Source organism: Sinocyclocheilus grahami, unplaced genomic scaffold, assembly GCF_001515645.1.
Source record: "Sinocyclocheilus grahami isolate Dianchi unplaced genomic scaffold, SAMN03320097.WGS_v1.1 scaffold13.1, whole genome shotgun sequence".
In the NCBI taxonomy this organism is placed as follows: Eukaryota; Metazoa; Chordata; class Actinopteri; order Cypriniformes; family Cyprinidae; genus Sinocyclocheilus; species Sinocyclocheilus grahami.
The window spans coordinates 1,977,820-1,998,554 of record NW_015505192.1 but is presented as its reverse complement, the minus strand read 5'-3'; the positions used below and the strand labels follow the sequence as shown (position 1 = coordinate 1,998,554).

Genomic DNA, 20,735 nt, shown 5'->3' with positions numbered 1-20,735 from the left:
AATAACACAAAAAACTCTCTCTCTCTCTCTCTCTCTATATATATATATATATATATATATATATAATTTCTTTTTTTCCCCTATATATTAAATTATTGACATGGGTTATAGAAAACATTACTATATTTAGAAACCATTGGGTTTCTGAGTTTCTTCTAAAAACAAATCCTGTGAGTTTCCTCCTACCTATGGGAAGCAGGAAGAATAGGAATAGTTGGATGGGTCAGGGTGGTGTCAAGGAGCTGTTTCACTTCCTTTGGTCAAACCAAAAGGGTTAAGAGCATCACGATCCCACAACGTGGCAGCGGGTGTAATGAATACAAAAATACAAGCTAACATGTTAAACTGAACAATGAATGGCCAGAATGAATAGATGGAAATGACAAAAAGGTTACACACCAGTGAGATATAGAACTGTTCGAGCGACTCGGTGACCTGAACTATGTGCAGAGAGAGTCAGAACTGCTGTTTAGGTTGGAACACACCAAATCCCAAAGCATTGTGGTGTTTTAAGAACTAAGGACATAAAAAGAGTGTGTAAACTTTTTTTTTTTTGCTTTAGAAGCTCAATACAGACGTTGACAAGTATTATAAACTAGATTAAAGTGTTAAGTGTAGTGTTATACTGTAAATAAATTCTATTTTACTATATTACTTTTCCCCCTTAAATTATTAATTTTATAATGTTATCATTTTTATGAGATGTGAATTTTGTTTAAAAGGTTTAATAATAAAAAAAAATGTACAAACATTTTTTTTTTTTTACTTTTATTTGGTCTAAAATTTTCTTTATTTTTCATTAGATGCTACCCACTGCTATCACTTTTTGATTATCACAAATATTGCACACATGGTTTAGAGTAATGTTTAAAACGAGAGAGAAATGTATTATATAAAGGTAAATTTTTTTTTTACATTTTTTATGTTTTCTTGCTCACTGTTGGCTCATGTTAGTACCACAGCTGATGTTGAAACTTGGGAGGCCGGTCCCACAGCCCTGTCCCCTCATCATTTCAGAAACTATAGTCAAAGGAAATAAGCTAGACACCGCTGTAAAGGCAGGATATATGTTTTTTACCCTCAATATGACAAAAGGAAAGACATGTTTTGTTAAATACTTCACCACACATGAAATGCCAAACCATTGGATGTTATACAGCATTATTGCTGCCACATCCTGTCAAACTTGTACCTGACAGTTCAATCAGGCAGTGCATATATATATATAACATATATAACATTTTCTAAATTATACTACATTTTCACTCTTTTGTAAAATTGTTCGTTTGATATGTTTTTCTCATTGTTACACTTGCAAATAGTAACAGAATAATGACATTTGAATGCAAAATTATTATTGTAGCTTCATAGTTTTTACTGTACCAAAATATATGTCCAATTTAACAGGAAACCAACAATTAAAGTTTAAAACGGATGTGTATAAAAGGCTGTAATATAGCACCAATAAAAGCAAACCAACAGACGAGGAACAAGTTTAATTTGTTTTACACAATGATATAGCTAAAGGAAATGAAACTGGGTGGTAACCAGAATGACTGCAAATGCATATTTATTTATTTAGTCATTTAGCAGATGCTTTTATCCAAAGCGACTTACAAATGAGGACAAGCAATCAATTGTAGTGTTAAAACAACTAAAAACAGATCCAAAACTAAAAGCTAAGACTTTATAAATACTACTTGTACACATTTTAAAAATAAAGAGATTAAATAAAAATGACAAATGCATACAACAAAATTTCTAAACTTAACATTTAAATGAAAAACAAAGAATAAAGCTAAAAACAATTCAAAATATTAAAGAACAAAAGCTATGAGTATAATAATGATTCTACCATAACACTAAGCCAAACACCAAAAAAACAACTACATATATGTGTATATACAACCATACACACATACATATATATATATATATATATATATACATACATACACATTTATAAATTCAATATACTGTATATATTATTTAATTTCCATTTAGTTTGTTGAAGTAGTAAAATAACTCAAATTAAATAAAACTGAAACTTAATAAAAGACCTATACAGACATAATTTAACTCAAATTAAAATAAATAACAAATACAAATAATACAAATCAAATGACAGCAGTTCATCAGTAATCCTAAAAAATAACACTGCCAAACACACATGCTAAAAAACAACAACTTAATGACACATAGTAAGAAATGGTTATAAAAACTGAAACAGAAGCTAAACAAGTAGTAGGAAAGAGGAGAAATAAAAAGTGATACTTATTAATGCATATATCGATGCATATTAAGCATCAACATAAACTAATTCATTTATTTTCGACGTGAGGGAGTATGCTGAGAAACTCTTCCTGACATTCTGATGTCTGTGGTTAGGCCCCTGCCTTCGTTTACTGGAGAACAGGCTGGCTCCCAAAAGATTGTCTTATCAAGGGTTGACATTACTGTTCGCAAAGCCAGCTGATAGGACAAATCCAGCCCAACGAAACTTCATGTCCAGTCGCACAATATGACAATTGGAGCACATGGGAAGAGAAACATGAAACAGTTTAAAACGAGATATATTCTTATGGTAAATGTCAGTTTTTTGAAGTTTCAACAGTTTGACATTATCGTCCGTTTACAGGTGTGTAGAAAATGTGGTCAAGTTGAACTAAATTTGTTTTTAAAATTGTTAGCATGCAGTCACAACTGACCTATATTACCCTTTATGTTAACGCTTGCATTGTTTGTGTCTTTTTCTCTTTATTTTTAACTCTACAAATGCATTTGACTTGACATTCGTGCTTGACAAAATACAAGAAGTTTCTGATTTCATTTAATGTTTTAGACTGCATCAGGTGTCTGTCCTGAATGTGTTCAGCAATCAACAGTGTACTTCCCCTGAGGATCAGCTGTGAGGTCAGTATCTTTATGAGGAAAAAATATATTATAATTCAGCTACGTTTTCCCAGTGAGAAAAGACGAAAAATAAAAATTATTTTTTTAAATGAATGAATAAATGCTGTAAAATCTATCTGTACCCCGCAAAAATTACTTCTTAATAAGCCGAATTAGTACTTTCTCTACTGAAAAATATTTAAAAACAAAACTTGTGAGAATGCATATTTATTTTACAGATATATTTGGTCTTACTGCACTAGCAGATTTTTTACTGGATACTTAAAACACTTGAAAAAATTAATATATAAAATTTAAATATATAAAAATTCAAAAATGAGTATAATGCAAATGTGTATTTTATAAATGTGTATATATATACACGTGTGTGTATGTGGTTGAAAACAAGTCTTATGCAGTAAATCTATCTTGTTTCAAGGATTTGAAATAATTATATATTTTAATAAATAAAGACATTTAAATGACAAAAATAATCAACGTTTATCAACGTTAAGGGACTGGCAAACCCTGGAAGACTGCATGGGGAGGTGTCCACCAATGTCACTGGATTCCGGGCACATCGCTCCCCCCAGCACATGGAGATGGACTTGGCCTGGCAGGAACTGATGGCCATCACAGAACTTCAGGTGGGTACACTGGAACAACCCACTAAGCTTCCTCTTTTACATGCACAAATGTCAAAACTCAAGAAAATGTCTGATTATTTTGTGGTCGGATACAGCCAGTCGTTTTAGAGTCTTAATGAAATGGTGGCCTTATAACATTTTTCTAATGCTGAATCCTCTGATAACACATTATGCTATGATCTGCAACAATGGGCCAATTGAGTGATGCAAGGATAAAGGCAGACAGAGAAAGAGGGTGAGTGCTGTATATTGCCGACAGACCCCTGCATAGCACAATGACCATCTGTTTCGACATGAAACCTGAGCGCTCCCAAATAAGACCTGCATAAGCTACGGGTGGCACATTCACCCAGGTGGGCTGGTCCTGTAGTGAGCAGAATACAACCCTCCTCTGCAGCACAAATCAACTGAAAACCTTCATTTTACTAGTTTTATTGTAAAAGAGTTTGATCTGAATCACCTCCAAGGTCAAGTTTGAGTGAAACTGGAAGTTCTTGTTATTAAAACATTATTTTTGTCACAGGAGTTTGAGGTACCCAATGAGAATCCCTTTGAAGCTATTCCATACCTGTCCATGGAGCCCATGGTTTCTCAAGGGGGGTTCGGAATGAGTCAACCGCAGCCAGAATCCATCCCTGCCACTTGTGATGCCCATTCTACTGGTGTTTATGAAAATGCATACCCTGAAATGCCACCCTATCAGCGTTTGAACCCACACATGGATATGCACTACAGCCTCCCTGTCAGCCACGGTTCCTCAAGAATGCTTGCGAATACGCAAGCTCTTCATCCACCTCTCATGAGTCTTTTGGAGCACATGAACATGACAACACGCAGTCATGGGATTGTGAAAGACAGCGTTATCAACCTTCACTGCACAGGACAAATCAAACAGGGTTGTGCAGATGATCTTGAGTCAGATTCCGGTTTATCGCTTGGTTCAAGCCCACCACTTGCCTCTCCTGAGAATGCAGTGCATGGAGTACCTTTGTACTTACCTGCAGATCGTACGATGGGCTACACTGAAAGCGAAAGTATTGGGGAGCAATGTTGCATGCGGCCGAGTTTGCTTGGGTCTGTTGACTACCAGCAGTCCTACAGTTCATACCCTGGAACTTCTTATCCCACAACTGCAAACATGCAACCCATCAACCAGCAGACTTACCAACCAATTGCATCAATGAAGCAACCAGTTTTACCCACAGCTCTGCAACTAAACAGCTCAGGTTTAACAAGACTTGGTTCATATCAATCTATGTATCCAAATCAAAAGTCGAGCAGTGTTCCTGTACACCTGAGCAGAGATGAGCGGCGAGCCCTCGCTCTCAAAATCCCATTCTCACTGGAAAAGATTGTGAACCTACCAGTGGATGACTTCAGTGAGCTCTTGTCCCAGTTCACACTGAGCGACGCTCAGCTGGCACTAGTGAGGGACATTCGCAGACGAGGGAAGAACAAAGTGGCTGCTCAGAACTGCCGCAAGCGGAAGTTTGAGAACATTGTGCATTTAGAAAACGAGTTGGGACAGCTTAGAGCCCAAAGAGAACATTTAAGCAGAGAGAGACTTGAGTTTCAGCAAAACCTAGCCATTATCAAATGTCAGCTCTCAGATCTTTACACCCAAGTGTTTTCACAGCTTCGTGATGAGGAGGGACACCTTTATTCAGTTGACGAGTTTTCACTACAACAAGCTAATGGCAACATTTACTTGGTGCCACGGAACACAGCCCTGGAGGGTGAATGAACTAATGTTTTTTTTTTTTAAATAAAGTCGTGAAGTTCCTACACTTAATGACCAATTAATTAATTCAAATAAATAAATGGATAAAGACTTAATCACTTAAGAGATCACACAAACAGGAATTTAACCAAAGTAGTTTAGGCCAGTATAACTACAGAAATTGCGAAGAGCTTTTATGATTAAGAAAACCCTTCCAAACTTGTGTTAATTGGGGGGGGGGGGGGGGGGGGGGGGGACAACTTTTGTACATTAAAACATTGGTCTAAAACGGAATCATGTCCAACATACAAAACGCATGCTTTCAGTAAATGAGTTATACATGGATCACATTTGTAGCATTACAATTTTTATTGGTAAAAAAAAGCTAAAAACGGTAACAAAAATAAAATCTCTTCAGCTGCATTTTGGTCCTAGAAAAGAAAACACAATTTTTTTTAATTTGGAATATTGTAAACAAGATATTGCACTACAATAGCAAGTACCTTTATCATTTCACCAGTTTAGAAAGACAAATGCCTTTTCATTTCAAGAGATGATTTTCACTTGTCAGATCCTGAAAAAGCAAGCATAACATGGTCAGCACATTAAACATAGAACATGAAAAACCAGTGGGCATGCATTAAAAAGTGTATAAGTTTTACAAAATCTTGTGCACCAAACTATGCTGACTGCAGTTACTTCCCCTGTAACATACACAACACTGAATGGGAAGTTGACATTAACTGTACAGCTTCTGCTAATAAATTGTTTTACAATTACCAGCAGTAGTTGAGAAGTCTGTTCTTACCTACAGGAGTTATAAAAGCGCTGCCTGCTAGTCTTTGAGTGGCGCCCTGTACTCCCTGCTTCGTCACAGGGCGATGATCTTGCTACTCCTTTCTCAGCCTGCTCCCATGGCTAGACTGATATGCAGCCACACTACTCTAGGCATTTGCATTAAACAGCCTATGCTTTTTGAACCAATTTTGACCATTTACCTCATGTTCCCTTAAGAGAACAGGTTTCCATTTTTTAAAGAGCCAGATGACAGTCTTGAGTTTACTTTCTACTAGAAGGGCTCAAAGAAGCGCTCCATCAAGTTCAAGTGTACTACACTAAAACCCCCAGAAAATAAATGACTAAAACGCACATCTTTTTAAAAAAAAACAAAAAGGATGTTTTATTTCACCTTGATTGGTTACATAAAAATCAAAACCATAAAGACTGAAAATAATTCTACATAAAACCTCATTGGAATGCTTTTCCCATAGACAATATAAAATAAGTCTACATGACAAATTCATGATGTCCCACACATGATAGCGCTACTGTACACTTCTTCTGGTGGCAGCTGTAAATCTGCCAAACCTGTTTGGCTGAGCAGATCTAGGGATGTAAACCTGCATCTGCCCTGTCACTTCTCTTGCTCTCCTCTCCTAAAGCACTCAGTCCTGTTGAACAATATGAACAACAAATGTTAAGCTGCACACTACCTGAGGTTTGTTTCTACACCAGATATACAGCAAGGTTACAGTATAGCAATGAGCATTCAATCCAAGACTAACGTATTGGGTTTGTTAATCAGTAAACCAAGCCATCTGAAAATCTATTTAAAATTAGACAAAAGAATTTGAAACCAACCTTTCTGAGCTTAAAACCGTCTACCACCAGAGCCGCCTCCATATCCACCACCAGATCCACCACCATAGCCACCTAAAACAGATAGCATGTCATTTAGGATTCAAGTTGTTTAAATAAGCAGACTTAAACCAAAAGAGAAATGGAAAAGACTATTATGAACAACTCACCACTATATGGGCCACTGTTTCTTCCTCCGCCACCTCCAAAGTTCCCTTTCATGGGACCATAGTTGGACTGCTGGTTGTTATAGTTGCCAAAGTCATAGTTACCACCTCCACCACCGCCGCCACTACTACCACCTCCAAAGTTGCCTATTCATAGTTAAAAACCACATACACCTGGTTACTGCTGAAAATTCAAGTTATTTGTATGGAAATTAAGAATTCAGACTGGTATCTACTCACCACCTCCAAAGTTTCCATTGCCATTGTTGTAATTGTCATTATAGCCACCACCACTGTTGCTGCCTCCGCCGCCGCCGCCACCATAACCACCGCCCTGGTTACCATAACCCTGTCCTCCTCCGCCACCACTACCACCTCCATATCCACGATTTCCACCGTAGTTACCAGGACTGCCACCATAACCACCTGGAGAAAGCAAAAGGAACAAGTTACTTTATATTAACAATCAGAACATTTTACCAAATTGTACTTTCAAAGAACTAAGAAACCACTGTATACCATCTCCGCTGCCAAATCCATTGTTGTAGCAGTCGCCTCCATAACCACCACCACCACCACCTCCCCCACTTCTGCCTCCTGAAAAGGATTGTGAAAAGTGCTTTAAAAGTCAACACGAAAACTTAAATACACCATTCGAAACACTTCAACGTCTACTTAGGCATGTACCTCTTCCAAAATATCCATCGCGGTTGCCGCCTCCACTGCCTCCAAAGTCATTGTTGTAGCCGCCATTGTTGCCATATCTGTTGAAGTTTCCACCTCCTCCTCCTCCACCACCACCACGGCCTGCAGATTAAAAAAAATAATAATAAAATAAAAAAAGTGAAAGTCTAATACACGCAAGCACATTAAAACCGAGGTGGAGGGGGGAAAAAAACCCTTGATCAACTTACCTCTCATGTTCATGCCAGTGTTTTGCATCTCTTGTTTAGACAGAGCTTTTCTGACTTCACAGTTGTGCCCATTCACCGTGTGGTATTTCTGAACTAAGGGGAAGAATCGTTTTAATTTATATTAACAAGACCCACAATATTAAGACATTACAAGTGACACTTGAATGATAGCACTTACTGACGATACGATCAACAGAGTCATGGTCATCAAATGTAACGAAGGCAAAGCCCCTTTTGTTTCCAGTCTTGTGGTCAACCATAATCTCAATGGCCTCAAGTTTGCCAAACTCTGTGAAGTAATCACGAAGATGGTTCTCCTCAGTGTCATCCTTAATGCCACCCACAAAGATCTTCTTCACAGTTGTGTGAGCAAATGGCTTGTTGGAGTCCTGAAATCGATACATGCAATTAGGCAACTGCACTCATACACATCTTTAAAAAAGTCTTTGCATTACAAAAGCTTGGGGTGCAAAACCTCACCTCTCGAGACACAGCTCGCTTGGGCTCCACGAGCCTACCGTCAACCTTGTGGGGACGTGCATCCATAGCAGCATCGACTTCACCCACACCGCAATAAGTGACAAACCCAAAGCCCCTGGAGCGTTTGGTGTTTGGATCTTTCATCACCTACAGCAGCACATAATCAAGCATAATGAGGGTTAACACCTAGTGGTCATCATACAATTAAAACACAATACTTAGTGTAAGATTATGCGAAGACACGATCCATATTGTTTAACCCTGTAGATAAGACGTAAGGAACTTACCACACAATCCGTCAAGGCGCCCCATTGTTCAAAATGCGCCCGCAAACTATCGTCTGTGGTTTCAAAGCTGAGCCCTCCAATGAAGAGCTTCCGCAGCTGCTCTGGCTCACGTGGTTGGCCCTGAAAATATCAACCCGTAATAACTTAGTACAATTGAAACTAAGTCCGTCGTGTGTATTATCTGCAACTGATATTAAACTAACAATTTATTCATGCGCGAAGCGTCAGGAAACCTTTAGGTAACAGACTATCTGGGGGGAGGTGAACAAACACCTCCGCCATGTTGGTGTCGGACAATGCGGCCCATTTATAAACAGTAGCTTTGTTTCAGTGAAACAATCGAGAGAATAAATTGATGCAAACCATCACAGTTATGGCCAATGAATAATTAAAACAAAGAAACTACGATTTTTGAAACACGACCGTCAATGCAAGCACGCGGCCTGTGTGCATAGTACAAGAGTTAAAATGGCGGCTGAACGCGCTATTTACATTAACAAAGCGCCACGAAGGAGAGCCGAGTTAAATCGGAACACGTTCAGAACATTAAAACTACGTAGCTTTTATCAAACAAAACTGAATACATTTTTAAAAACTACCTACCTCTTTGGACATCCTACCGACTATTTCTGACTGTGCTGTGCTGCGCCACACGCTTGTCGGTGAAACACACACCGAGGACTGGGGAGATAATATTAACAGCTCGGGTAAATACAGTCCCCGCCTACTGCAGACGATGATTGGTTACGCTTCCCGCTAACGCTTTTGTTGTGCGTTTTGAGGATACCTGATTGGCTGACACTCAAGTCAATCCCTGGAACAGAGGTTAGTACTTTTATACATCTTTCTCAAAAAAAAAAAAAAACTGTTTTTTATAAAAGCTAAAACAAAATACGTTATATTAATAATTTATTACAAGTTATGATTTGATTCATATAGCTTCGATATCACGTTCAACCCTTATGCAAAGGCACTCGATCATACCTTTCTTCGAAAATATGTATTTTTCTAAAAAGGTGTGATTAAATGTAGATATTTTTTAAAATATCAGAAACGTCCAGCAAAGTCTGTGGTTTAAGGTGCCGTGTGACGCGTGAGGCCGTTTTTGGCGCGAGAGCGGCTCGCTGAGACGCACGCTGATTGGCTGGACGCGCCACTGGACGGATGCGTGTGCGAGAGGTAGCAAACTCCTGTGTGCAGGGAAGAAGCCTCCGCCGCCTCAGCCTCATTATCCAACACGAATAAGAAAACATCGAAAAATATCTCAGTAAGTATACAGTAATCATCCACATTAACGTCAGAATATGTTATTGTAGATTCCCCTTGCACTAGGAATGATTTAATCCGTCAGCGCTACGCTTTAACATGATAGGATCAGGTGAAATCTGTTCGGCTCGGCCCGCGCTGTTGCTAAGCAAAGCCTCAACTGCGTTAGCGCGCACGATGATAGTATTCAAATAAATGCGAAAAAGCGCACAAATGCGTTGCTTGCTGCGGTCAGACGCAGAGAACCGAAGAAAGAAGTAGCGCGTTTATGCTAATTAAGCTAAATTAGTCTGCTATCATGTGCGCCTGGATATCTGTGAGCCTTGTTTATTGTTTTTGCAGGCATTGGCTAGCTGAGCTTGCGTTATACGCATTTAGCACGACACCAGCGAACGCGTGAATTAATTTTTCTAACCTCTTGTCTCTCATTGTTTTTGTTCTGTTGCTATTTCAGAATGAGCTCATAGCGAGGCAAGCAGTAGCAATCAATGGGACTGTACTAACGTTACTGTAGCTAAATGTTAGCAGCGCAGCTAGCACTGCGTTTAAACCCGTTTACGGTGTGAATTATGTTTTGTGTTTTGGAATAAATGCACTGGGAGTTAGATCGCGTATGGCATGCGATGTGAAAGTATGAAAATGTGAGAGTCGTGCAGGGCTGTTCAATGTTTTCACATTGTTTGGCATTGCTTGCTAAGATCCCTCATGACATTAAGATAAGATCACATGGCTGGTTTATCGCATTTCTAGTGTGTGGTTGATTAAATATGTATCTTAGTAAATGAATATAGGTATTGCATCCCGATATAACCGCTTGATTTGAATGTAATATATTCAGACTGCATGCATTGTTGTTTCTTTAGCTTTGATAACAGAATGTGCACAATGTTTATTAACAAGTAAGCATCTTTTGGAGTTTATTTATTTTTCTTCTTCTTATTATTATTATTATTATGCATATTAGCTTTAAAATAACTTTTGCAGTTCGTTGCTATTTCAGAATGAGCTCATAGCGAGGCAAGCAGTAGCAATCAATGGGACTGTACTAACGTTACTGTAGCTAAATGTTAGCAGCGCAGCTAGCACTGCGTTTAAACCCGTTTACGGTGTGAATTATGTTTTGTGTTTTGGAATAAATGCACTGGGAGTTAGATCGCGTATGGCATGCGATGTGAAAGTATGAAAATGTGAGAGTCGTGCAGGGCTGTTCAATGTTTTCACATTGTTTGGCATTGCTTGCTAAGATCCCTCATGACATTAAGATAAGATCACATGGCTGGTTTATCGCATTTCTAGTGTGTGGTTGATTAAATATGTATCTTAGTAAATGAATATAGGTATTGCATCCCGATATAACCGCTTGATTTGAATGTAATATATTCAGACTGCATGCAGTGTTGTTTCTTTAGCTTTGATAACAGAATGTGCACAATGTTTATTAACAAGTAAGCATCTTTTGGAGTTTATTTATTTTTCTTCCTCTTCTTCTTCTTATTATTATTATGCATATTAGCTTTAAAATAACTTTTGCAGTTACTCAAATCAAAGACATGCTGATCTTTTGTGTGTCTATTTGTTAGAGTCCTCTAGAATTATGTATTAGAGCAGTGTATGCGTTTGCATGCCTTATGCATGTTTATTGATATACATTATGGGTATATTTAAGTGCAGTAATGTTTAAATGAATTGTATTTGTTTAGGGGAGCTCTGAATGCTGTAATCTCTGCACTTTAAGAGGTCACGTCCTCCAATATAATACCTGTAGGTGAGTGTCGAAAAATAAATATTGACTTTTGTCATTGCAGTTAAGGTAAGCAAGGTTTAAGTCGTAAGATTTTGCTCATACTGTCCAGCCTTTGTTGTTATCATGTTAAAAGTAACTTTAGTTCATGTTATGGTTATTTTTGCTGGAAATAGAATTTTCACAGTATAGACAACAGTCCATATTAATGCCATATAATATAGGTAATACTTATACTAGTGAAGTTTCATGATTTTCAGTCTCACAGCAGAAACTAATGCTAAGTAAACATTGTGCCTTGTCTTCAGGCAATCATTAAAATGAACAGCGAGTAATAAAATATAATTGAAGAGACAAATTACAAGTAAAGACAATAGAATGAATGAACTCTTTTTTCTACATTCAGTTCTATCATATTGTAAGTAGAAATTATCGAATCTAAAATAAACCACTAGCATAGGCTTCACTGTATGAATTAAGATGTAGTGCATTAATACTTACATTAAAAGGTATGTAGCCCAAAGCTATGATATTTTCTTGTCGATATTATTGTTTGATTAATATTAATTACATAACTGACAGCATTAGACTTATTTAGACGTTTACACTGTAAGACCTAATGCACAGATCTATTTTGACGTCCGATGTTTGTTTATATTTAAGATGTATTTGAAATGAATATGCATCTGATCAGTCAAATACACTCCTTGCTGAGTTTATTACTCTTTTTGTATTTTATATGGTAAATGGGCTCCATTTACCCAGCCCTATGTATAACTTTAATAACATTTTTTTTCCCCCAGTGGGAACACTTTCCTCCCCAGACCAGGGAGCCTCACAGGTCACATTTGCTCATAGGAAAAACATTCAGAATCAGCCATGGGAAAGAAGAACCAGAACCGTGAAGATGATGAGGCAGCTTCCTCAGAAGAGGAAGAGTATGTAGTGGAGAAGGTCTTGGACAGGCGAGTTGTGAAGGGCCGTGTGGAATATTTCCTGAAGTGGAAAGGCTTTTCAGAGTAAGTCTTCATTGTACTTCATAATAAACTAATAGTGTCTAAGCAGTAGTATAGACGATTTCAACTCAAGAAGAGGTGGATGTGTGTTACTGCATGTAAAAGTCTTAAAATGCATGACTATGAAAAACATCAGAAGTTTACATTGAGATGATGTGGACAAGTCAAAATTTTCAAGTGATTTAAGGTTAACTAGTTTGAAGAACCCTCACAGTTTTGTCATAGTATGTGAACATCCTGAAGGCATATCTATGATGTGAGGAAATCCAGTGGCTGCATTGTTTTGCAGAAAACACAACACATGGGAACCAGAGAAGAACCTGGACTGTCCAGAGCTTATCTCAGAGTTCATGAAGACCTATACAAAGGGAAGCAGTGCAAGCACACCCAGCAGCAAGCCCTCCAGCACAGGCTCTTCTTCGGCCCGTCCCAAAGACAGTAGCAGCAGCACCAGCAAGAGGAAAAACTCAGAGGAAGAGAATGGGAGTGGCAGCAAACCCAAAAAGAAAAAGGAGGTAAGAGCTTAACAAGAAAAGGTCTGGGCCTGTGCGATAAAACGGTATCGATATTTATCGACGATACACCGTCATTGTTAATGATAGAAAAAATGTTCGATATAGCGCATGATAGTTTCTCGCTTATTTCATTTAAAGGCACATTAATAGTGACAAGCAGACATCCAACAGAACACACAAACACATGCTGAAATGAGTGCCGTGCCTGCCTGAGATGAGGAGACTGTGAATAAAAAAAGGAATATTAGTTGAATTTAAAATAAAAATTCTCATTAGAATGCAAAAACGGTGTATTTGAATTTTAGGTGTGCCAGGGAGCCTTATCAGTGGCGCACAAGATGTGGTGATGATGATGTAAATGTCGTTTTCCATTCAAAATATTAGAGAAATATAGAAGCTCAAAGCGGAGAAGATATCTTGTGCACCTCTTATAAGGTTCCTCGACGCACACCTAAAATACAGATACTTCAGATACAGAATTTTTGCATTCGAATGCGAATTTTTATTTTAAATTCGACTAATATTCCTTTTTTTATTCAGTCTCGTCATCTCAGGCAGGCACGGCACTCATTTCAGCATGTGTTTGTGTTCTGTTGGATGTCTGCTTGTCACTCATAACACGTGCCTTTAAATGAAAAAAGCGTGAAACTATCGTGCGCTATATCGAAAATGTTTTCTATCGTTATCGATGAGGGTGTACTGTCGATAAATATCGATACCGTTTTATCACCCAGGCCTAGTTGAAATTCTCTCTAAAATTTGTTTCTTAATTAATTCTTCGCTTAAAGGATTAGATCAACCAAAAATGAAAATTGACTTAAAATGTACTCACCCTCAGGCTATCCAAGATGTAGATGAGTTTGTCTTTTCTTTGAGAGAGATTCTTGAAGATATTTAGCATTACATCACTTGCTCACCAATGGATCCTCTGCAGTAGATGCGTGCCGCCAGAATTATTTTGCATTGTGAACTCAGACAAAAGCAGAGGTTTACAGTTAAATGCCTTTATGATGGATTGGTTTTTGATAAACATCTTATGTTCTATTAGAGGGTCCATTGGTTGACCAAGTGATGTAATGCTTTTCAGTAAATGTTCATTTTTGGGTGAACTATTCCTTTAAGCGTTATGTTGTGGTGGCCAGTGTATTTAATGTGATGTTGTAAAAATAAAAGTAATGAAGTAATATTACGATTTTTAATTGTTGTCTTTGTTCTTTCTAGGATGAGATCCTTGTAGCAAGAGGGTTTGAGCGAGGCCTGGAGCCTGAGAAGATTATTGGAGCAACAGACTCCTGTGGAGACCTTATGTTCCTTATGAAGTGGTGAGTATAGCAGCTCTTTACATATCAGGAGCAATTTATTTGAATGAAACTCCTTATTAGAGCTTAGAAACACATTGGAACCAAAGCCACAAGTCTGACCATATTCTAGTTAGAATAATAGTCAGTGTTTGACATTGAAATTTGATTTAAATTCCATCACAAGTGGTCACAGGAGATGCCTGTTGATACCAGGAGTAAACAGGGAAGTGCCACAACTGACCAGTTGTGATTGGATCACCCGAGATGGATGTTAGGACAATAGTGTCAATGGCCACATTTACATCTTGTATTATGTCTGAAATGATGCAAACTGCCCCATTCTTGTTTCTTTGTCCTACCCTGTTGAGAGACTGAAAAAACATTATTCTTTTGTCACCGTTCTACACCTATTTACGCCTGTACATTCGAAACCCGTCATTATAGTCTCCACTCTGCATTTAATTATATTTGCTTTACAGTTTCTGCATTTCTAAGCTTGTGTGTGTGTGTTTGTGTTTTAATTCAAATATAATTCCAGTTCCTGACTGGTACACAAACTGTACAGGCTATATTTAGCTTAACATACATAAAAAGTGTTCACTTTGACAGACTACGTAAATTACAAACACCGAGTCCATAAACATGTTCCTTTTATGTGTGCATTTTCTTCATAGAATGGGGCAGAAAATGCAGTGTTTATTTCAGGTGCAGCTAGGCCTGTCGCAATAATCAATATATCGACTTATCGCGCAATATATATACATGACCTCAATAATTTTTGGTAACACAATATATCGCCCATTATATTTACTTAAAAATGAATGTCACCATGGTTTGTACATTCCACTTGCGCCTGTGTCTTTTGCAGCTTCTCGTACATAGCGTGGTGTAGTCTGTGCTAGTTCAAATTTAAAAAGTGCTTCTACAAACAAAGTTTCATCTGCAGATATGGCCTTGTTTAGGATCTGTGCCTTTGTGCATATAGACATCTCACTGCTAAGTAGTGATTGTGTTTTTCAGCAATAGTGCGCACCCTTCATTTACAGAGAAAACAAGGTCAGGGGAAAATCTGTAGATGGAAAAATATCCATACAAGTTCTTTGTGCATTTTTCTTTTTTTGTACTTTTTTGCACTTTTTGTTAAAAAAAACGTTTTACTATTTATTCAGGTTTTTTAAGGTATCTTAATACTTGATACTTAATTTCCATAATCTAAATATTCTTAAAAATTAAAAGTTTGTTGTCATTTGGAAGTGTGTAGGCCTTCTTGCATTATTATGCTGTTACATTGATTATGTACTCAGTGGCATAAAATGGTCTTTAATATGACAATAATATCGCTTATCGCAATTATTTCTGGGGCAATATATCGCACAACAAAAAGTTGTTATCGTGACAGGCCTAACTTTTGCATAGTATAGCGTTAAGCACTATACACCATATATAATCCTAATTGCCTAAATGTTCCGTTGGTCAAATGTTATTAGTTATTTACACTGGCCTAATACAATAAAATAAATAAATGTTTTGGTGTTCACAGATTTTACAAATTTAGACATTATTATTGCTGTAATGGTTGCAATAATCAATATATCGACTTATCGCGCAATATATATACATGACCTCAATCATTTTTGGTGACACAATATATCGCCCATTATATTTACTTAAAAATGAATGTCACCATGGTTTGTACATTCCACTTGCGCCTGTGTCTTTTGCAGCTTCTCGTACATAGCGTGGTGTAGTCTGTGCTAGTTCAAATTTAAAAATGCTTCTACAAACAAAGTTTCATCTGCAGATATGGCCTTGTTTAGGATCTGTGCCTTTGTGCATATAGACATCTGACTGCTAAGTAGTGATTGTGTTTTTCAGCAATAGTGCGCACCCTTCATTTACAGAGAAAACAAGGTCAGGGGAAAATCTGTAGATGGAAAAATATCCATACAAGTTCTTTGTGCATTTTTCTTTTTTTGTACTTTTTTTGCACTTTTTGTTAAAAAAAACGTTTTACTATTTATTCAGGTTTTTTTAAGGTATCTTAATACTTGATACTTAATTTCCATAATCTAAATATTCTTAAAAATTAAAAGTTTGTTGTCATTTGGAAGTGTGTAGGCCTTCTTGCATTATTATGCTGTTACATTGATTATGTACTCAGTGGCATAAAATGGTCTTTAATATGACAATAATATCGCTTATCGCAATTATTTCTGGGGCAATATATCGCACAACAAAAAGTTGTTATCGTGACAGGCCTAACTTTTGCATAGTATAGCGTTAAGCACTATACACCATATATAATCCTAATTGCCTAAATGTTCCGTTGGTCAAATGTTATTAGTTATTTACACTGGCCTAATACAATAAAATAAATAAATGTTTTGGTGTTCACAGATTTTACAAATTTAGACATTATTATTGCTGTAATGGTTTTTTTTTTTAAATATAAAGCTGCAATCAAATATGCGTAGCTTCTTAGGGTTGAATACATTTTTCAGGGTTTCCACTGGTCCTTAAAAAGTCTTTCATTTTTGTTTGATCAAACTTAAGGCCATAACTGGTATAACAAAAGTATTGATTATAATATTTAGAGGCTTTAAATTTGCAGATGGAGAAATGGGTCACTATTCGACCTAATGTGATTATTAAATTTCATAAGGCTTTGACTTAAATTGCTGCACATTCATAGTCAAAACTCAGGGCTGTTATGCGTTCTACAGGCTGGCAGTTTCCGAGCAGTTCACAATCAATGGATACCACACATTGATGCTAAGAGAACACTTATACTGTTGATGAATTACATAATTGTATTAGCAAGGTCTGATTTTTTCTATGTATTGGTACATTAGTACATAAACTTTAATAACATTTCAAAACAGATGTGTATATATAAAAAAAAAAGTCTTGATTATTTTAATCTGGCAGTGACACTCTTTTGCAGTTGAATGTAAGACCCAGTCTGTTTATTAAGTAAGAGTAAAATAATCCGGATTACGTGATTTATTTTGAGATTATATGTGTACATTTCTACAGTGTTCATTTTATTTGTGCAGATCTTAATAGGTGTTGAAGTATTACATCTGATTTTAAAAACTCTGTAGAAAGTAACCCTGATTTTTATGATGGTGAAATATGCAAATGTAAACAAAATCAATGCCTATTGTATTAGCAGTTTGAACTGCTGTAGTATCTGGAGGTTAGCCAATCATGAGGTCTTTTACATCTAGAGATCTGTTTAATTCCGTTTAAGCTTTAAGAAGCTTTAACTAACAAATTAAGTGTATTTGAGGATTTTAATGTCATACATTTTCAATTAGAACTGGAGCTAATGCTGATATATAACATTGTGCAGTTGTCCACTTAATGCAAATTTGTCTTTCCTTTGTTGCTGATGTCCCACCACAGGAAAGACTCTGATGAGGCAGACCTTGTGCTTGCAAAGGAAGCCAATCACAAGTGCCCACAGATCGTCATTGCCTTCTACGAGGAGCGTCTGACCTGGCACGAAGACGGCGACAAGAAGGAAAAGAGTACCACGCCGGTTTAAAGGGCAGAGGGGGGAGGAAAGACGCTGAGTCCTCCAAACCTTGTGCCCTTTGTCACACTGGTGACACTCTCATAGCCAACTTTAACGGACCATTTAGTAAAAAATTTAAAAACGGCCAGCAAGCAATGGAGGTTACTGCCCACCATGACAACATCCGTCCACCCTTCATGAAAAAGCATCTCTCACCAGACAAACCGAAAGGCCATGGCGAACAGCGACTGCAGCAGAGCGGTGGAATGTGATCTCTTTTCTCTTACTCTCTCTGATCTTCTATTTTGTCATAATTTGTGTATTTGTGCTCCTACAACTATGTTCTTATGATGTGTTGTGTGCTAGTGTAGATGTGAAATGATGAAAACCCGTACATGTCAAACTTTTAACTTTTATTCACACAGTTGATTTTGTAGTGGTGCTGGACATGACTGAAAATATCAGTTGTGTTTTGCATTTAACATCTATAACGCTGGATAAAGACGTGACGCTGTTGGTTTTATTTCAAGCTGTCACCCTCTCTTCTGATTTCTGCTTTGTTTTTTCAATCAGGTAGAATTAATTTTGCTGTATTACAATTTTTGACTCTAATAATCTCCCATGTGGGCCAAAATTCTGTGATTTTTGTTTAGTTTTTTTGTTTCTGATTGTCAGTAAAGCCACATAAAGTATCAGTTGTGTTTTGCATTTAACATCTATAACGCTGGATAAAGACGTGACGCTGTTGGTTTTATTTCAAGCTGTCACCCTCTCTTCTGATTTCTGCTTTGTTTTTTCAATCAGGTAGAATTAATTTAGCTGTATTACAATTTTTGACTAATAATCTCCCATGTGGGCCAAAATTCTGTGATTTTTGTTTAGTTTTTTTGTTTCTGATTGTCAGTAAAGCCACATAAAAGAACTATACCGTATAATCACTTTCCCCATATTAAAATTAGAATATTGACATCCATTTTTTCCCTTTCTCCCTCTAATGTCTTTGCAAAACTCTCCTACTTTCAGAATTGGCTCTTTTTTAACCACTCTTACCTTTGAACTTATCACTGTTGCTTGCAGGAGGGCAGACAATCTTCATCATGCGAGTGTGTAATGGGACATTTTTTTATCTACACACTTTTTCCATGATATTCATTTTGCTCCATAAGTTTAACTGATATACTCCCTCTTGTGGCTGATTTGGTGAACACATTCCCTGTTTGACCTCATGAACTCAGAGCTGTTCTCATTCACGTGGTAGTTTAAGCATATGTCGGGTTCTTATTACTTTTTTAACCTAGAGTTGACTCAATAAAATGGTGTTTATCAAGGTTACATGCCTATACTAGAGTTTTGTGCCCTGTAGTGCTTTTTTGTGTGCTTTGCAAAGCCACTGAACAAAAGCTATTCCTTTGAGATCATTTACAACAGGAAGAGCTTGTTTTATTTTAAATGTATGGATGCAGTCCACTCACAGCAGTAGAACAGGGAGAACGGCTTAGTTTGAGTTGTTTGTAATGAGGGGGAGTTTTTAAACCTGGTTGAACATGATGTGTAGTTACTTTTTTCTTTTTGGTTTGTTTTGTTATATTACAAAAGAGGATGGTCCTTTTGTAATGATCATGATCATTTATACACATGACTCAGTTCTAGCAGTTGTTTTTACAATGTGCAACGATAGTTGTCTTTTGCTATGTTAAATGCATAGCCTGTCCTGTACCATATTGTAGTAAATCTAGTTTCAACACTAACAGTTGAACGTTTCTGGAAACCCTTAACCCTGGCTTTTTTTTTTACAAAATAAATGTCATTGTAGTGCTGAGATTATAAAGTTTCACTCTATGCAATGTTTGTGAAAAAACTCATTTTAAAACAAGTCCAGTTGTCATTGCAGTGCAGTATTAAGTTTGGCCTGAAAAGCACTGCTGATATGCACCAGCAGATGTCATAATGGAGCAAGTCTTGCCTGTTTGTTTCTACTGCTCAAAAAATATACTCCATAAAAGCTGCATAGGGATTCTGAAGTAATACAGTGAAGAAGAAAAAAAGGATTCTTGGGCTTATTTGTACATTTTATCCTAAATAAAAGTAAAATATTTGGCCTATTTAAATGCATTATATTAACTGATATTTAAGAGCTCATATATCAACTTATTTCTCTAATTTGACCTAGTCTTGATGCAGTTTAAAGGCACAATATGTAAGATTTTTTTTTATTAAAATATCCAAAAACCACTAGAACAGTGTTATATATTATGCTGACTTGTGTACTAAGATCATTCCAAATGTTTCGAAGAATGTTTAAATCCAGAGAAATAAACAATTTTAATTAGTGACACGGACTGTGTTCATAAGCTGTGTCTCATTTAGAAGGCTGCACCCTCCGGAGGTCGAATCCTCTGGAGGTCGCATCCTCTGTAGGATGCATATAGGAAGTGTCCTCAACCTAGAATTAAACGAGACGGCCTTTGTAGGACAGGCGGAAAAGGAAACCGGAAGTATCGCGTTGCTATGCCAACACATTTAGAGCATCGTTGCGCTCACACACTACTTAAATGAAGGAAAATTATTTCTAAATTTGGAAAGTAATTTGAAAAAAAAAATGGTTTTACTTGTTTTATTTTGTTCAATGTT

At 37.0% G+C, this 20,735-nt stretch overlaps 3 protein-coding genes across 6 annotated transcripts; 2 read left to right on the top strand and 1 right to left on the bottom strand.

The window, feature by feature from the left end:
- The first annotated feature begins 2,717 nt into the window (after positions 1 to 2,717).
- On the top strand, positions 2,718 to 5,703 carry LOC107598932 (transcription factor NF-E2 45 kDa subunit-like). 2 transcript variants are annotated; one of them, XM_016290377.1, is made up of 3 exons: positions 2,718 to 2,913; positions 3,408 to 3,539; positions 4,063 to 5,703. In XM_016290377.1, the coding sequence occupies exons 1-3, from the start codon at positions 2,866 to 2,868 to the stop codon at positions 5,281 to 5,283; spliced, it is 1,401 nt and encodes a 466-aa protein (XP_016145863.1). In that variant the 5' UTR covers positions 2,718 to 2,865; the 3' UTR covers positions 5,284 to 5,703. The 2 variants fall into 2 exon arrangements, with proteins under 2 accessions (XP_016145863.1, XP_016145870.1); XM_016290384.1 differs by lacking the exons at positions 2,718 to 2,913; positions 3,408 to 3,539 and adding an exon at positions 3,553 to 3,774.
- On the bottom strand, positions 5,614 to 9,440 carry LOC107598948 (heterogeneous nuclear ribonucleoproteins A1 homolog). The gene is made up of 12 exons (XM_016290394.1): positions 9,349 to 9,440; positions 8,746 to 8,865; positions 8,459 to 8,605; positions 8,157 to 8,367; positions 7,979 to 8,071; positions 7,752 to 7,871; positions 7,584 to 7,661; positions 7,305 to 7,490; positions 7,068 to 7,211; positions 6,901 to 6,972; positions 5,763 to 5,833; positions 5,614 to 5,690 (listed from the first exon to the last, which is right to left on the bottom strand). Exons 1-10 carry the CDS (start codon positions 9,358 to 9,360, stop codon positions 6,911 to 6,913), a joined length of 1,173 nt encoding a protein of 390 aa, XP_016145880.1. The 5' UTR covers positions 9,361 to 9,440; the 3' UTR covers positions 5,614 to 5,690; positions 5,763 to 5,833; positions 6,901 to 6,910.
- A 91-nt stretch (positions 9,441 to 9,531) lies between these two features.
- On the top strand, positions 9,532 to 18,239 carry LOC107598958 (chromobox protein homolog 5). Of its 3 annotated transcripts, XM_016290402.1 has the most exons (7): positions 9,532 to 9,570; positions 9,797 to 10,012; positions 11,712 to 11,776; positions 12,556 to 12,771; positions 13,058 to 13,283; positions 14,505 to 14,605; positions 17,993 to 18,239. In XM_016290402.1, the coding sequence occupies exons 4-7, from the start codon at positions 12,632 to 12,634 to the stop codon at positions 18,132 to 18,134; spliced, it is 609 nt and encodes a 202-aa protein (XP_016145888.1). In that variant the 5' UTR covers positions 9,532 to 9,570; positions 9,797 to 10,012; positions 11,712 to 11,776; positions 12,556 to 12,631; the 3' UTR covers positions 18,135 to 18,239. The 3 variants fall into 3 exon arrangements, with proteins under 3 accessions (XP_016145888.1, XP_016145906.1, XP_016145896.1); XM_016290420.1 differs by lacking the exon at positions 11,712 to 11,776 and having other exon boundaries at positions 12,611 to 12,771; XM_016290410.1 differs by lacking the exon at positions 11,712 to 11,776.
- The last annotated feature ends 2,496 nt before the right edge of the window (positions 18,240 to 20,735 follow it).

Bases quoted from the DNA above. Each gene is read 5' to 3' on its own strand.
- LOC107598932 (XM_016290377.1), top strand. From the start codon at position 2,866: ATGTGTTCAGCAATCAACAGTGTACTTCCCCTGAGGATCAGCTGTGAG. The intron at 2,914-3,407 runs GTCAGTATCTTT...ATCAACGTTAAG, and splicing joins CCCTGAGGATCAGCTGTGAG to GGACTGGCAAACCCTGGAAG. The intron at 3,540-4,062 runs GTGGGTACACTG...TTTTTGTCACAG, and splicing joins TGGCCATCACAGAACTTCAG to GAGTTTGAGGTACCCAATGA.
- LOC107598948 (XM_016290394.1), bottom strand. The intron at 7,491-7,583 runs GTATACAGTGGT...TGCTTTCTCCAG, and splicing joins TGGATTTGGCAGCGGAGATG to GTGGTTATGGTGGCAGTCCT. The intron at 7,212-7,304 runs GTGAGTAGATAC...AACTATGAATAG, and splicing joins CAATGGAAACTTTGGAGGTG to GCAACTTTGGAGGTGGTAGT.
- LOC107598958 (XM_016290420.1), top strand. From the start codon at position 12,632: ATGGGAAAGAAGAACCAGAACCGTGAAGATGATGAGGCAGCTTCCTCA. The intron at 12,772-13,057 runs GTAAGTCTTCAT...ATTGTTTTGCAG, and splicing joins AAGTGGAAAGGCTTTTCAGA to AAAACACAACACATGGGAAC. The intron at 13,284-14,504 runs GTAAGAGCTTAA...TGTTCTTTCTAG, and splicing joins AACCCAAAAAGAAAAAGGAG to GATGAGATCCTTGTAGCAAG.